General features: G+C 39.6%; 1 protein-coding gene across 1 annotated transcript; it reads left to right on the forward strand.

The window, feature by feature from the left end:
* DIPK2A (divergent protein kinase domain 2A) lies at window positions 1-16,067 on the forward strand (the record flags this gene model as incomplete). Its single annotated transcript, XM_005424708.2, has 3 exons — window positions 1-180; window positions 11,590-11,893; window positions 14,398-16,067. Coding segments are annotated over 3 exons (816 nt in total), but the record flags the coding sequence as incomplete, so codon positions are not given.
* Between the last annotated feature and the right edge of the window lie 1,845 nt (window positions 16,068-17,912).

Raw genomic sequence — 17,912 nt, forward strand, 5'->3', positions numbered from 1 at the left:
GCCGTGGAGGGCTGGTCCGACCTGGTGCACTGCCCCTCGCAGCGCCTGCTCGACCGCCTGGTGCGCCGCTACGCCGAGACCAAGGACTCGGGCAGCTTCCTGCTGCGCAACCTGAAGGACTCGGAGCGCATGCAGCTGCTCATCACCCTCGCCTTCAACCCCGAGCCGCTGGTGCTGCAGGTAAGCGCGGCCGGCAGTGCCCGGGCGGGACCCTCGCCGGAATGGCCCTTCCTGCCCTCGCCGTTTCTGCGAGCGGGGCCGAGGGCTCCCGGGCAGCTGGCCCCGAACCGCGGCGGATCGCGGGGGCCGCCTCCGGTTCTGTGCCGTGACTGACTCTTGCGGAGGTGCCGGCAGGTCGGGCTGAGCAGAGGGTCCCTGGTCCCTGCCTCCGGGCAGGAGGCGTTTCTTTAGCTCACTTAGCCTGATCAGCTCTTCTCCTTCCTTTCTCCTTCAAAACCTGCGTGTTTTCCCGATTTGCCGTCCTCCTCGGGGTTTTAACTCCATCCCGCTGTGCCGCCGAGTTCCGAGCGGCAGCCGCGGTCCCCAGGAGCGTGCGGGTCAGTGCCGCAGGCTGATGCTCTCTGCTGACTTGTGCCTTTGGCACAGTCCTGTGTCAGCGTATTCCGCAATTCACACATTCCCGGGGAGCAGTGCATGCCCGTGATTCATTTCTTAGAGTCTAGTTTAGGAGGGAGTGCGTGGAGACTGTGCTGCGATGCTGCTGTGCTTTCCTTGTCAGAAACTGACTCATTTGCTATGTCATGTTCTTAATGTGAACTAAATATAGTTAGTGCTGGTAGAAATTAGAGATAGGTATTTGTAGCCTGAAAATAGACCGACAGATGAATGGACAGTGTTCTCCTTTCAGCGATTACATGTTCTGTAGCCTTTAATTAGGGGGACGGGTTATGTGCACACACCTGAAATTTGTGCTTTAATATGCTAAAGAAATTTTTAGGTGAAAAATGCTTAGGAAACTTCTATTCTGTGGCACCACTCCGTTGTTTCTGTTCTATATGTGTTTAGATGGGGAGCTTTGCATTTTGGTTTTTAACATTATCAAGGGAGCTCCCAAGTGTGCCTTTAGCATGTAGGTTTGGAATCAGAACTGTTTTGTCTAACTGCTGAACTGTCCTTGCCTTTATCCAATGTATGATTAAAATGATATTTGCAAATATGTTTTGAAAACATTACCTCATGATTACTATTAACATCTGCTGTTTCTGTAGTGAGAGGCCAAGAAATGCTCAAAAAGCAGTGCTGCAGGCTTTACCCTCCAGAAAGTTTGCCTACTGACTAATTTCTAGAAAATCAATTTATGAACTTAATTACAAACATGTTTTTCAGTAGTATGCCTTCTGCCCTTCAGTCTCTCCATGCACAGCTCTTTAGTTTGTTTTCAGAGTGTGTTTCCAGTTTGCTTCTCAGCAGACTTGAGGGTACAGTAAGTTTCCCATTTTGCTGTGAAGTTCCTCCTGAGCACAGCGAGTAAGGAAACTCCACTTAAGTAAGAAAATCAAAACTGCTTTGCTCTGCTGAGTATATTCAGGAAATTCTTTGAGAAGTGATTTGTTTTGGCTGTGTTTCATACAACTTACTTTTTTGGTTTTGAACAGTGGTTCCAACGTGCTGAGTGTAGACCTCGATGGGCAGAGAAGAGCTGTGTTTCTTCATTATTCTTTGCAGGCAAAGGGTATGGCACATTTGTGGCATTGGCTGTAGTGGGCTGGATCATGGATGGAGGGCAGTGGGTTGATTAGGAGCCTTGATTCCTCTCAGCTTCTTGATGAACTGTAGATGAGTCCTGAGACTGTCAAACAAATCTGTTGAAGAGAAGAAAATCTGGGGTGGACTTGAGCACTCTGCTCAACATTTGTCTCAACAAGGGCGCAGCTGAGAGCAGAGCAGGTCAGATTTGTGGGAAGTGAGGCAGCCTTTAGCAGGTCATGGAGAAGTAAAGCAAGTCTGTTGCATTTTAACAGATAGAAAGTGTTTCATAGAGTCTTGTGAATTTTGATGTAATTCTGTGTTCTGCAGCTCTTGCAACAGCAACATGCCAGACACTCTTGAGAGGTGGTTACTTTCTAGAATTGATAATTGATTACTGAGAAGGTTGTTTGTGTTTGTACACAACATTTTTAAGACATTTTATGGTGTAGTTTCTGCAGTATTGATGAGGGCAAGTAGTGCTGTTGGAATCAAACTTGTAGGCTTGTTTTAAAAATCAGCTGCTTCCAAGAAAAGAAACCTTCATGATGTTGTATGAAGAATCAGATTTTATTTCAAAGTAAAGCAATCAATAAATTGATGCATTTAACTCATGCTGTCTGTCACCAAGAGGGCACAAGGGAAAATACTGCTTGTTTTTGCCTGGAGCTTGTCATGGAACACTACAGTGACTGAGCACTATCATTCATTACAGTGGAGATGATGTCTAAACTCTTGGTGTACAGTGCATGCAAGTTCTGTTTTGCTTAATTGTGTGACAGACAAATGTAAATAGGCAATTTAGTAGGAATTCAAAGCTTGGACTTTCATTTATAATAGAAAATTCACTGTAGTCATCTACAAGAGCCAGCAATTTGTGGATTGTGGGGTTTTTCATCAGAGAATGGGATTTTAGCTTGAAGCCTGTGAGAGTATGGATTATTCTTGAAGTGGTGTTGGCTCGTGAACTGCATCATCACAAGTGATTTACAGCTTCTGCTGTGGGAATTTTTCAGGTGGGGTTTAACCCATAGCATGATATTACTGTTCAGGCATTTGTATCAAAAGTATAACACTGCACATTTAGTACAGATTACATGTTGTAATCCTAACTCATTATTTGTATTTTTTCATAACTTTCTTGTTAGCCTTCTTTGTTTGCACTTATTTATTGTGTAGGTGTACCCAGGGAAGAATTCAGCCCCTTTTGCCATTTGACTTTGTTAAGCAAGTGGAATGACAGCTGCAGTATTGTTTAAGTACACTTAAGATATTTTTTTGGGTATTAAAATACTAATTTTTCTTCTGTAGAATCTTGCTAAACTGCTCACTAATTAAATCCTTTCACAATTTTCATCTGAATTCACATTTGAACCAAAGAACTTATATGCTAGAGATTTCATTTCTGATGGGTTTGGGGTTTTTTCATCTCCCCTCCTAATAGTTGTTTTCTGTAATAAAGATGAATACTTTTTAGTTAAATAAGGTCAGATTTGTAATCAAAATGCTACATCTAAACCAGTATTTCATGTAGGCATGAACAGCTTATTTGGATAAAAGCAACAACAAAACTTGCTGCTGTTTGAACTCATTTAATGATAACCAGAATGTTTTTTAAATGGGAATCACCTGGAGGATAGGATCTATGCATGGCATCCTATTTCTAACTGAACATGATGATGGTGTGCATCAAATACTTGCAAAGATAGGTCAGCTGAAGTTGCCTTAGGAAGAAACAGAAAAATTGAAAAAATAACTTGGATTAGAGACTGAGTGCAGTGTGACTGTTCAGAGAACCATTCTGGATGTAAGCAGATTTATCCTTGTCCTGTGACTTTCTATAAACCACCAGCTTCTAGTTTGTCTTGTAAAATAGATGTAGTGGAGAAAGGTTTTGAAATATTTTCAACATTTTAAATAGTGGATGTTATTCAACTTTATCAAGTAACTTGGTTAATTTTTATCTTCACTTGCAAGTTGGAACATAAACTTACTGTTAATAGAACTGAAAGGTGTGATAGCTCATTTTTCATAGAGCTTTTGCACTGATGCCTGTCAGCCTCCAGATTTCCTCTTTGGAGGTGCTGTGGCAGTGTCCTGGCAGTTTGGCTGGCAGTTCCTGAGCCGCTGCTGTGGTGCCACAGTGGCTGTGCTGTGAGCCCTGGTGTGCAGCCACGCTGTGTCTGACACCTTCTGCCAGTGGTGAGGTGTTGTGTTCTCTGCTGAAACATGAACAAACAACAGTGCCCCAAATCCTTGTTCTTGGAGTTGGGGGAAGTACAATGGGATTCGACTCTCGGCTGCTGAAATAAGAAGTTGTTTCTTGATAAGAACGTTGCTTTTCAGTAAGGTGGTTGTATTTTCCTAAGATCTTACACTTACCTGAAAAGACAGTTTACACCTGTACTGGCAAAACTGAAATACAAGATTTATAACTTGTTTTGGCAAAAGTGCCATCTAGAGTGGGTCTTGCAACCCTCGGTCTTGTCTTTGTGTTGGCTGTGCTGTTGGCTTACAGTATTGCCAGATGCCATATGGAAATGTCAGTTGCCTTTACTTTGTTTTCAGTGTTGTGGTTTAACCCCAGCTGGGAACTCAGCCCCACGCAGCTCACTCCCCTCACACTGGGATGGGGGAGAGTAGAAGTGAGAAAACTTGTGGGTTGAGACCAGGAGAGGAAAGCCAAACAAGGGATTCATTCAGCAGTCCCCATGGGTAGGCAGGTGCTCAGCCACTGCAGGGCTCATCACATGGAATGGTGACTTGGGAAGACAGAGCTGTCACTCTGGATGTGTGTCCTCCTCCTTCCCCCAGCCTCACATGCTGGTCAGGATGCCATATGGAATGGAATGTCCCTTGGATCAGCTGGGGTCAGCTGTCCTGGCTGTGTCCCCTCCCAGGTTTTTGTCCTCCCCCATTCCCCTGGCTGTGGGGTGTGGAGCTGGAAAGGCCTTGGCTCAGTGTAATCACTGCTCAGCAATAACTGAAACATCCCTGAGTTACCAATGCCATTTCCAGCACAGATCCAAAGCACAGACCCACACCAGCTACTGTGGGAAAAATGAGATAGGCACACAAAGTAAACTTGGAATTTGCACATATACTGTGCAGTTAGAATAAAATGCTTGCACGTAATGAAGTTTTTTTCAAACTGTAGAAGGTATCTATCAATTAAATCCAGAGTGCATTAATGTGACTTTGTCTCGAGCTTCAGCTTTTAACAACCTCTTTAAATGAACATTCTTCAAAGAATGATGGTGAACATTTGTGTCTTGTATGTAAATTACAAGTCTCAAGGACTTTTATTTCTCTAAGAGAAATGCCAATCTCTGTGTGCCAAATAGTGGTATTTCTGCATTTATACTAGACTGTGTAAATCATTGCCCCTCCCTCAGATATGGTTTTAGCTTTCTGAATGCTTAAGTTTAATGACTTTATTTTTCTCACAACTTCTGATCATTCTTATTCCTTGTGGGGAAAAAGCAAAACAAAACAAACCCAACAGCTGTATCTCTATTCCTGGTATAATTACTCTGCATGAACAGTCTGTTGCCACATAACCTAAAATTCTTCTGGTTTCTCTACATGTCATTGTTGGGCTTTCTGTTTGGTTTTGTTACGGGAAGAGCAATAGTTGACATCTGGTAAACATATATTAAAAATTTAACTGATCAATTTGAAACAATTTCTTGCACAGAATTCACTCAAAGTAGCAATTTGGCCACATGTTCCACAGAATCTTTTTGCTGATCCATACATAAGTAAATGAGCAAATTCCTCTTTCCTATTTTTTCCCATACACACTCTTCTAATCATAAGTTATTTTCTGTAGTTCTATTCTAAATACATTGGTAGAATGTAGAAGGGCAAGTCAGTTTTAATACTTGGTACCATTTAAAATGTCTTCATTACTGAATTTGGTGTTTCTGTTCCATAATTCTGATGCCATAAACCAAGCAGTGGATTTAAGATGGTATCAGTGCTACCTGACATGTCCTTGGCTGGACTTGTGTTATTTAAGTCCTGGCTCATACAGATACTGGGATTTTAATAGACTGAATTTCCATTGTGAACCTTTCTAAAAGGAACGAAAAATTGGTTCTTTGTTGAATTAGAATTGAGTGGCCTCATGTTAAAAGAATATTGCTCTAATGTGGTTCTATTGAAAACTGAGGAATCATTTTTTTGCAGTGACATATGACTGTACATATTAAACCAGAACTGGCTTGTACTTGTCATGTTAACTGTCATATTTAATTTTGTTCCCTAAGTTATCAAAACTATTTTCATCCTTCTTTCATAGTGAAAGTTCCCTAGAGTAGAAAACATGTAGGGTGAATTATAAGGGATATTTTTAAATTGTCTAGAAATTCTTGAGGTTATTGTGGGGTGCATATTATGATGAATGGCTGGCTGAATTTAAAGGCTGCTGGGAAGTCACTATATAGCGTTAAATATGAGTTCTCTTGAGAAATTCTCACTCTTGCAGTTTTCAGTAGCAGAAAAAAGTTTGTTACCCCACATTAGAAACTTTGCAATACCAATGTTGTTCTGGTACGTCAGATGTATAAGGGGAGTTGTGTTTTGCTTCTCTGAATTAAATAATTGAAGCTTCGTTTTAGACTCCAATTCTGCAAAGTAACTTTAAAAATAAGTCTCTGCTAGGACTTCTTTATAGTGACATATTCCAGGCTCATTACTGATGAGAAGTAAATACACAGTGATTATTTGCATCTGTTGCAAATTTAATGTGAAAAAAAACTTCTATGAACTACAAACCAATTTGAACAGGTGACAACCAATAATGATATTAAATTTGCTTTATTATGGCTCTCGAGTTTAATCATTGTTCATTAATTTATTGGGAAAAGAGGCATGTCTCTGCTGATGTTGTGAAATACAACTTTTACAGCTGAAGTGTTCATCTTAACAACTGAGTATTTAGAATTTTGTGTATTTTTTGTCCTGTAGCGTGTCAAGCCTGGTGTGAACCTCTTGTTGGCATGAATTGTATATAGTAATTGGTTGAAATGTAGTCGAACTTGAAGAAGAGTCAAATAAATTTAGAAACCATGGTTTCAATGGGAGCACTCACTGAAATCCACTGTTCACGCTGTGTGTGTGGGCTATATGTGTATAACTCCTGGGGGAGCTCTAGGTAAATATCAAATGCTGTGGCATGTAGCTGGAATTTCATGGTTTCCACTGTACTCATTAGCATTCAAAAAAACATTTGAATACATATCTTCCAGAATGCAGATCAGTTCCTGACAAAAGGAGGCACCTGTGTTTAGACTGTGCTTTGTAACTCCTTTGATCCAAAAAACATCATGGTAAATCTGCTCTCCAGCTCTTCAAGGTTCCAGAGCTTTGCTCATTTGCCTTGGTGATTAATGCAAGTGCTACTTTTGTTTACACTGTGGAATCAGCAGTACTCTGAGAGAGAACTCATTTTCCTTTTGAGGAAGAGCATGTTATTTGAATTCTGCTTGCCCTGCCTGTTGGTGTCTGCAGTTCAGCAGGATGATGCAGTGAAGGTATCAGGGTGGGGGTCATTTTGCCATGAAGCTCCTCAGGGTCCCTTGGAGACAAGTCCCCTTGCTGTTTGTGTGTGTTTTTTAAAATTTCTTCACATAAAAGATGCAGCTCTTTGTTCGGGCAGGTTTTGTCTGAGGTGTTTTTTCTGAGCTCAATTTATGCAAACACTGGAGATGACAAATACAGCATCTTCTGGAATAGTTTTGAAAGTGAAAAGCATGATTTTTAACAACAGAAATGTCAGTTGTTACTTAAACTGCTTTGGCTTTTTGGTCTTGATTATGAGGATGAATTATATGCATCATTATGATAAACTAATATTCTTTTAAGTGTTTAATTCAAGGGGGATTTGTGTTACTGCAGAATACAATAGGCCTTATCAGCTGCAAGCTGGTGAGTCTTCACTGCCTGATCTAATTCACAGCTCTGAACAAAAAGCACTGTCACATTTGTGTATAATGTCAGGTTTAGACAGATGGAAGTGAGGAAGACAAATGCACTGATAGTGTGTTTTGTGCTTCAGTGAAGTGATAAATTCACTCTGTTAATTCTTAATATTTATTCTGAGATTACTGAGTGTATTTTTTAAAGGTATAAATGCAGTATTAGTCTTTCAGGAGCAGCATGTCCATTGTCCCTTTGACAGAGTTTGTTTAGGTTTCTGAGCCTTGCTTAGAGAGATATCTTGGAGCTACACTAATTAGAGCAAGCAAAATATGTTTTGGGGCTGTGTCACTGGGAATGGAGGTAGCAGCAGTTTTTGGCATCTTTGCTGTTTTCCATCTTTCTGTTAGAAGATATACATATTTCTCTGAATACAGAAAAAAGATAACAATGTTAATGAGAGGAATCTTTCTAAGCTACCTGTTTTTAGATTTTCATTACCTTATTTTAAAACAGATGAAGTTTAATTGTCTATGGTTACTCTGGCTTTTGTATGTTCACAGATAAAATGTGAGGGGGTGCATCAGAATCAGATTCTTTTATCAAACAGCTGTTTCTGGTTTTGAACAAGAGCTTAGTTTTTAATTTGATTGTCAAATGTGGGTTTTTAAGTCTAAAAATAGCATATTCAAGTACAAAATTATCTAATTTATTATGCAGACTACTAAAATAAAACATAAAGTTATGTAGTATTCCTCAGAAATCAGATTTTCGACAGTGATGTAAGAAACTTTTTGCTTCTAAATGCAACTTGTTCATGGAATACATGTTCATTAACCATATAAATTTGTTTCCAAAATTTTAATGCATGAACCAAAAAATCCTTGTCAAGTTAGCTGCAGTTTCCTCTTAGAAAACAGCTTTCAAAATAGAATAGTACAAAAAGTTACAAACGGCTGCTTGCAAAGACAAGAGATCTGCACTTCAATTAATATTCTTGTCAAATTCACCAAGTGAATATAAAAACTACTGAATGAGGCACTTGTACATATTTTTATCCCCTTCTTCCGCTGCTGACTTGGGTAATGAAGTGTAGATGTGGCTGTTACATGCCAGTTGGAAGGGAGCCAAAGCAGAGATGTTGTTTGTACATGTGCAGACCTTGGCAGGATTCCCTGCACTCCTGTTGTCAAAAGATGTTTTTATTGCCACAGCGTTATAAATATATCTGTTACAGCATGGCATGCAGATATTCTGCTGGTAACATGAAGGTGTGCACTTCTGAATAAACCAGACTGCTCCTAGAATTTCTTGTCTGCAATGAAATTCAGTGTACACAGTGCAGGAAGCATAATAGATGTGTTTGGAAGATCAGTGACTAACACTGCACTTTGAAAATCAGTTTAATCCATTCCATAAATCCCTGCTTCTGCTGGAAAGGAAATGTCCTCTTAGCTCCTTCCCTCTTCTGCACCCAGCTGGGGAGGCCTTCTCTTTTCCTCCCAGCAGTGCATCCTGGCACAAGGTGGGGATGTGGTGTGGATCAGGCTCTGATCCCAGTGAGCACAGCCCAGCAAGCATGAGCCTTGCTTTGCTAATGATGTGCAGGGGATTGAAGTGAGTGTGCTTGGTGGGCTGGGAGGGAGGGACACCTGTGCTTCCAGTGGTAGCACATTCCTTGCCAGGTTCAGCTGTTTGTGGTTGCATTTGTGTTTGAAAAAGGAGGCAAAGTCATAAGCAGGGCAGCATTGGAACATAGAAAAGGACAACTGTGGAAAAGAAAAGGTGTGGGATGGTCCAAAGTAATATTTAAATAAAAATATTGAAGCATCATTGAATTGAGTGCTGATAAAATGCAGCAATATGAAAGTGTCATGCACAGTTGGTGAAATTAGTGAAGCTTGTGTTTATCAGGAAATGTAATCAGGTAACTTCTCCCCAATTTAAAGAAAAGTTTGTATGATGCAGGTTAAACAATTTCATTTGGTGGACAACAGCTGTTTGCTTCTTGTTTTGTTTTGGTCCAAGACTGAATACAGTCACAATAACTGCACATGAAATACCTCCTTGGTGACATTTACTGATGCCACAGCCATGTTTCTGTTAGATAGTCTGTTCAGAATAGGTAAGGAAGACTGAATTACCACACGCTTCAGTTGTTGGAAGGTTATTTTGTTAATCACAAAACAAGTGAAAAAAAATTCTAAAACTCTCTTAACTGTGGAATGTGACACTTGACATGAGCTGAACTGGTGGCTATTTGGCTGTACTTCTACCTTCATTAATTGCCCTGAATCCTGCAGGCAGAAAGCCTGGAGGCTGGATAATGTCTTCCCTGTTGCATGGTAGATTTAGTTACTGAGAGAGATTTGGTTCTGCTGAGTTACGTGGTTTCACAGCTTGAAAATACCATACTGCTCTCAAACCTGTCAAATTAGTTCTTATTATCCTCAGGATTTATCACAACCTGTTTTGCTTATGTGAGTAGATTATGTGATAAAAATAGAGTTGAAGTTCAGACATGCAGACATGTCAAAAACTTTGAATCTATTCTGTTATCAATGTGGCTCTGATGTCCTTTTGCCCAGCCAAGAAAGGGGGTTCTCTGTAGTGGTGAACACGATTACTTACCCAGAAATTGTCTTCTAAGGTTTGCCACCTTAGGAGAGCAGCTTCATGGCTTTTGCCTTAAAAATAGCAAGCCTTGTCAATTATGTATATTAGTTAAAGTTTTAGTTTCTTCAGGTGTACTACATAGACAGAGTTGGTTATGTTAGGCATCTCTTCTCTGCATGGTCTTGTAGTTCAGACCTGTTCTACAGGGTGTGTTTCCTTCCAGTCCCTTTCCCCTGGTGACAGTAAATGTTTTCTGCCGTTGTAGATTCCAGAAGTTCCAAGGCTTTCATTCATCCTGAAACCCACCATGCTGGTGGTAAAAACCCCGAGCTGTGGTAAAACCTTTGCTGCATCATTACTGCAGAATGGATCATGGCTGGTGTCTGGTGACACCATAGCAAGGCAGAGCAGGAGGAAGGAGCATGGGCACCTGGTGATATCTCCTAACAGTTAAAAGTGGTGTACATCATTTTCTTAGAGTGCTATCTTCTCTAAATTTGGGGTTTCTTAAATCAGCGCTTTTGTGGTTTCTTCCTGTTGCATTCCTATCCAGCATTCCTCTGGAGTTTGGAGGGTACATTTCAAGTGCCTGTCTGTTCACATTGAAGTCCTAGAGCACGTTCAGTACAATTGAATTAGGAAAACCATGCTGGTGTGTTTTGTGCTTTTTTTGTTATTTCTTGTAGTGTGTCATTTCTATTTCATCTCTTACGTTGACTTCCAAGAAAGGTTGGAGACAGATTTTACTGTTGATAAAAATGTTATGTGGCTGTGTGTAATAAACACACAGTATATATGTAGCAATTAATCAAGAGATAGACTGTTAAGGTATACTAAAAAATTAAGAAACTGAGCTCAAAGGAATCCCATCAACTGGGAAAATGGAAGGGGTGGTGGTGGAGAGAAGGAGATGCCACTTTGTAGAGTTTTTCTTTTCTTTAGGTTGTTAAAAGAAATTTTAATTAAAAGATCAAATGCAAACATATTTTGATGGGAAATATACTTGCATCATTCCAACAGATGTGGAATAAAACGCCAGGAGAAAAAGATGGTTGGTGGAATTGTGTGTGTAAATATGTGAGTGTGTATGTATAGGTGGAAAGCTAGATATGGGCTATGTATTGTTTCAGGTCATCCAGCTTTTTCCCTGCATTAATCCAGCAAGGCCTCTTGGTCACAGAAATACCTTTTGTATTGTTTTTCCTTTCCCTTCAAAACTTAGAAATACGTGGATTATTGTGTTGATGGATATTTACAGCTTTCTCTTCTAAGTTTTATTGAAAAGCCTTTTAAAATCTAAGCTGTTTTGTATTAATTAAATTTTTAATTTTTTTTTATATGCAGAGCTTTCCATCTGACGAGGGTTGGCCCTTTGCAAAGTACTTGGGAGCATGTGGAAGGATGGTGGCTGTCAACTACGTGGGAGAGGAGCTGTGGAGTTACTTCAATGCACCATGGGAGAAACGAGTGGATCTGGCCTGGCAATTAATGGAAATAGCTGAGCAGCTGACAAATAATGACTTTGAATTTGCACTCTACCTCCTTGATGTCAGCTTTGACAACTTTGCAGTGGGACCGAGAGATGGGAAAGTTATCATTGTAGATGCAGAAAACGTTCTGGTGGCAGACAAAAGGTTGATCAGACAGAGTAAGTGTCTTCCTTCACTCCCCTCACCCCGTGTGTCTCACTTCTTTCTCTGCAATATTTAAAGTATGAGTGGTTGCTAAATACTTTGTTTGCTTTACAACTAGACTGCTAATTAACAAATGAATTAGCTTTCTTCTGTAATTAGACTAATTAGCTTGACCAATTTGTCAATTTCATGAGCTGTTGAGCATACCTGGACACTTTTAAATACTGTAAACATGCATAAAGGAAGAGGTGGGGGTGGGAAAAGAGGGTGTTGGTGCTGAGTGTGTTTGGACAGGCGGATGGACAGATAGATAAGCAGCCTGGCTGTCTTGTCCACCTTAGCTAAGAGAGAGAGGCTTTTGTTGTCTTTTCCAAGCACCTATGTAACAATGGAAGTCTTGGAACTCTACTTTCTGTGCATGACAAACAGCATTAGTGCCTGCTTTGCCTCAGTCCCATAGCCTGACTTTGCTTCCTGTTGGTTTTCTGTAATAATGGAACCGAAGGAATGGGCAATTGAAGTGCTACTTACAGATTAATCTTTCTGTCACCTGTAAAAGCTCAAAACAGTGGCAGCAGGAGAGGTGTTTGACAAAGTGGCATCACATAGGTTTATATTCTTTTTGAGCTTATAAACAGAACTTACAGACCTAAGGTCTGGAGACATTGGACATCAAACTCTGGATTCTGCAGAAATTCATGGCAGCAGGCCAAGTGATTCCAGTTTGCTTTGGGTGAATGGATTATTTTAAGCTTTGCCAATAGGCTTCATATGTTGTGCTGTGGAATTAACTTTTAGACTGGGTTTTTCTATCCACACACTTTTCTGCAAGGAAGTGTGTTTTGGGGTTGTTTAGTTGGGTTTTTTTATTAGATTTATTATATGTTCTCAAGCAGCTTAGATTAAAACTGTATGAACCTACCAAGGAAACCTTTTAATATATTGAATATCCAGTACATTTACTGTAGAACCCTTTCCTTTTCTTCTGTTCCTTTCTCTTCCATTCATTTTCCTCCCTCTTAATATTACTGAAGGCTTTCATTATTGGAGCCTGTCTGAATTGCTTAGGCAGAAGGATGTCCAGATGAGCTCTGAAAATGTTGATATGTACATGGAATAGGAGCAAGTTGCTCCTTGCAGAACCTGAATGCTGCAAGTGTCACATCTGTTGTCCCAACCAGGCTTTTGGTGTGATTTATAATCTAACAATCAAGAACACGGTCAACAAAAGAGGACATGAGAAAATTCTTAGTCTTTATATAAGCTTGTTGTGGTTGACATTTACTACTGTTTTCATGGATCTTTGGGAAGGTTCCATGAGACAGTCTGTCCAGAGTGATCAATATGGCTGTTCAGATATTTCAGTATGTACTTTCTGTCCAGTAGCACTGTACAGTAACACGTAATTGTACTCTGTGTGGGATGTCATAGTTTGCTGAAGCCCTTTTTTCCCATTCTCCTTTGCTGGCTTTTTTTTCCACATTGACTTTGTTGTTAATTCTGCAGATCTTTACATCATGTTTTTATAGTTTTAGCTGTCATCCTTTAGTACTCTTTCTTTTCCTAAACTGTCTCTCAGTGTGCTGTAAATGAGAAGACCAATAGTCAGCTCAGAGACTGCCAAGCACAGATGAATTTTTCTTTGTACCTCACACTGCTAAACACATCTGCAGAACTTTGGGACTACTTGATAAGGACCTCTTCAAAAGGTCTACCTCAAAGCTGGCAGTAGTCAGGAAACTTCAGATGAAAGTTTTCTAGCAAAAAGTTGTAAAAACTCAGGAGAGCTCACACTTAGTAACCTTTTCAGTATTATTACTGCATCAGGTATTTTACATAAATAGGTTTTAAGTTAAAGAAAGCTGTGAGAAAGAGAAGGGTTTGTACATGTACATAAATGCCATTTGCCTTGTTGAATTTTACTTTTTTCAAAGATTATAAGTAATGTATCTGCTTTTTTGTATTCTTTCTGGTTACTGCTGTGTTGAAAGTAAGATGGAAGATAAAGTTTCAGAAGTTTATAGCAATTACTTTGCAATGTTGTTTTAGTCTGTGGTAGACGACTTGCTAGCAGTAGTTTCCAGGGCAACAGGAGAACCCAAATCTATGTTGCTAAAATAAATCATGTTGCTTGTTTGTTTTTCTCTGAGCTTTGGGTCTGGATTGTTCTCTTGTACTTGCTCATGCTACATTTTTTCCTCTGGGTATGTGTAAATGTAGATTTCATGTGTTTACTGTGCTGCTTTTTTTCCTGCCCTCTCTTTGCTATCTGTTTTGCTCTCTTTCTTTCTTTCTTTGCCTTATTTTTTGTTTTGCCAGGACCATTTCAGCAGAAGGTTATATCAAATTGTCAGATGCAGTCTTGGGCTCCAACATTTCTGAGTTTATCTAAACAAAACTGGTTTTTAGTTTAAATATTACCAGTTTGATGTGCATTGAGCTCCTGATTGTATTCAGACACACACATGCTCTTTGCTCCCCTCCCTCACTTGTTGCACTGTCTCCTTGCATTCCACAGATAAACCTGAGAACTGGGACGTGTGGTACGAGAGCAAGTTTGACGACTGTGATAAAGAAGCTTGTCTGTCCTTCTCTAAGGAGATCCTTTGTGCTCGAGTCACTGTGGACCACAACTATTACGCCATTTGTCAGAACCTTTTGTCCAGACACGCCACGTGGCGGGGCACCTCGGGGGGGCTCCTGCACCACCCCCCAGCTGAGATTGCCAAAGAGGGGCGCCTGGAGGCCCTGCTGGATGAGTGTGCCAACCCAAAGAAGAGATACGGCCGATTCCAGGCCGCCAAGGAGCTGCGGGAGTACCTGGCACAGCTCAGTAACAACGTCAGGTAGTCCTCAGTGAAGGTCTTTGGCAACACTGGCTAAAACACTATTGCAAAGACACGTAGAAAACAGAAGTTTTGGACTCCTCTGTTAAAAAGAGAGAATTAAAAAACCCTAGTTTATCAGTTTTCTAAATACTGTAAAAATAGAATTTTATGGTGTTATAATGTTCCTTTGCAAACAAACAAGGTACTTACTGAATTAAAACTTGAGCTACTATTGACTGTTCTCCCTAACTGTTCAAAAGGGAGTAGGTCACAAAAGACTGTGATAGCTTAATTGACAGCTTGTGTGTCAAAGGGTACTTTACCTAAAACTGCATTAGTGTCACAGTTTTGTGAAACTGATGTTCTTACTTGGAAAGTCAAGTTAGACTGGTGGCCTGTTTTAAAGGCCTTTTTCCTGACATCATTGTCTCATTTTTGTGTTTATTTAAACACCTTGAAGTGGCATTTACATCCAAGCAAACCTAGCTGTCTGCATTGTTTCAAACTGAACAGGCTTTCATGTTAATGCTGTGCAGAACATTCCTACTGTGAGTGCAGAATTCCTGAGTTTACTGTCTGATTTTAGGGGGTTTTACACTGTATTTTACTATGCTTAGACATTGTAGTTTGTTTTTTTAAGATCATCATAAACTCAAATCTCACTTGAACTAACATTCATTTAATGTCTTCTGTGGTTCTGCCATTGGAAATATCACTTAATGTAACTATTGTACAAAACTTACCCTTCATGCCAGTATATACACATGGCTGTTTAACAGGAAATCATGGTATGAGCAAAGTCTTACTTTTAACAGAGATAATTTGAAAATTGGAAAGACACTACAATAAAAAGATCTGTGTTAATTTCAATTGGGGATAGAAGATTGACTAAAAATAAAAAATCACTAATCTGGTGTAGTTTAAGTATAAGCCAAAGAAAATGGTTCTGTTTACTGGTTTTTGAACATACAGTAAACAAAGAATGCTATACTGTAGTGAAACTAATAATTTTCCAAATTCAGATTTTGATGGTCCTTGGTTACTTTCTGAAGAACTTCTGAAATTGTGCACTTATGCTAGAGAAAACCCTAATTTGAATAATGCCAAGCAAGTTAGCAGTTTGTTTTACATCCTTCCTAAGTGTATTGAATAGAATTTTCTGAACATTCATCTTTTGGTTTACCAGTAAGCTGTACTCACTCTAGGTACCTTTTCTTGAACTAAGTTTGACTATTCCCAGTACAGTTGAAATTGACTTGTTGAGGTTTGTGTAAATATGGAGTTGTTCTCATAAATCACAGTTTTTATATTACTGCTACAAAAGCTCACTTGAAAGCTTGCTCCTCAGTTTTTGGTTTTGCTTGCCTTTTTTTTTTTTTTTTTTTTTTTTTTACAACTACTATGCTTAATTTTCCTGAAATTTTGTTCCTACAACAATGCTCTTAGGAAATGTGTGCATATTACTTCTGGTAACAGTAATGAAGGAGACTAATATTTCTTAAATGCCTGTATAAAACACTATTTTGTACAAGCTAAACTTAATTCTGAGCAAGGTAACGTGTGCTACTTCCAAGAGGAGAGCTGCTCTGCCTCCTGTACTGCATGGAGCCTGATGGAAATTGTTCTGCAGGTGAGGAAAATGGCAAACTCACTGACTTGCCCTCCTTTCGCAAAGCTCAGAGCAGAGGCACACAGAGGTGCAGAGTGCTCTTTGATTTCTTAGGTCACTGTATTTTGAGGACATGGTTTAATGGTGAACATGGTGGTGGTGCTGGGTTGCTAGTTGGACTTGTTGATCTTAAAGGTCTTTTCCAACTTTAAAGATTCTATGATTAAGGATATTTTGGAATTGGAAATTCTCACTCTTATGTCATTGTTGCCTCTGTAGTCTTAATTTGTTCCCAGTCCCTTGTCTTGTTTTTTGAAGTTAGAATGCCCAGTGCAGCTTTTAATTTTAATTTCTCCCCTCATTTGAACAGTTTTATGTGCTCGTTCTGGCACAAGCTGTTGGGGAACAGTCATGTTCCTTTTCTTCATAAAATCCACTTATTTGAAGAAAATAGACTAACCCTCAGACTAAGTACTACTGATGCCTTAAGTTTTAGCTTTCATATTTTCCAGATTCTGTACTGCATTAGTATATAACTCTGAACTTCATATAAAATGTTAGCAAGTTCTCTTCACAGTTTATTTAGACAAAGCAATCCTTTCTCAGCCTGAGAACCAAGGACACCTTTGCAGCTTCAGGCCCAAAAAGTGCAAACAACAGGGAGTTGAGGAGAGCAATCTGGGAGGATGGGACTGCATAACCTAAAGCTGTAACTGGACAATTAACCCCAATATGGAAATGGACCAAAACTTATAAAAGTGTGAAAATTCTTGGCCTGCTGTCCCTGTTGGGTGGAGCTACTTGTACTGCCCAGGGTGTATCCTTTGAAGGCCTTTCAATAAATCCCTGCTTTATTCCTTTAACAATGTCTGGCCTCTGTTCTAGGGAGCCTCTCAAGGCATCACTACCACCCTACCTTAAAGCCTTGGCTTAACCACTACAGTTGATTTTTTAAACATCTACCACATTTTCCAAAGAGAGAGTGAACTGTGATGGTTAAAGTTGTGAAAGAAACAAACACTGCCAGTTTTGGTTACTACTTGAGTCAGTTCTGTGACTGTCAGAATGTTCTCTTAGATTTTGTTTGGGGTTTAACCTCCAGAAACAAGTTACTAAAGCCACTTGTAAAAGGAACTTGGAAGTGAAAGGAAAATAAACCCCAAAACCCCCACTAGAGCAAAAACACTACAGGGAAAACATTGTGGAGAGCAATAAATCTTGTTCCATTTGCACCTGTCAGATATTTATTGTACAATAACAATTTATATTTTTAGTCATTGCCCATTATTATTGATGAACATGGTGAAATATTTTTGAATGAGATGTTTGGGGTTTGTATGTGCATTAAAATTGTCCTTTTGTACTGTAAGTTACTGTTTGTTTGGAATACTTTATCAAAACTGTCTCCCTGTGCCTTTATATGACAAGAAAGTTGTTTCTGCAACTTCTAATGATATTAATAAAGAATACTTTAAGAACCTCATCTCAGCTATTCATTTTCACTGTTTGAAAGGTGAAAACACTACAGGAGTGTTACCTGGCACATACTTGCCCTGATGTGTGGCTGCCCTAGGGCCACATACGTTATCAGAAATG

Source organism: Geospiza fortis, unplaced genomic scaffold (genome assembly GCF_000277835.1).
Source record: "Geospiza fortis unplaced genomic scaffold, GeoFor_1.0 scaffold318, whole genome shotgun sequence".
Lineage (NCBI taxonomy): Eukaryota > Metazoa > Chordata > Aves > Passeriformes > Thraupidae > Geospiza > Geospiza fortis.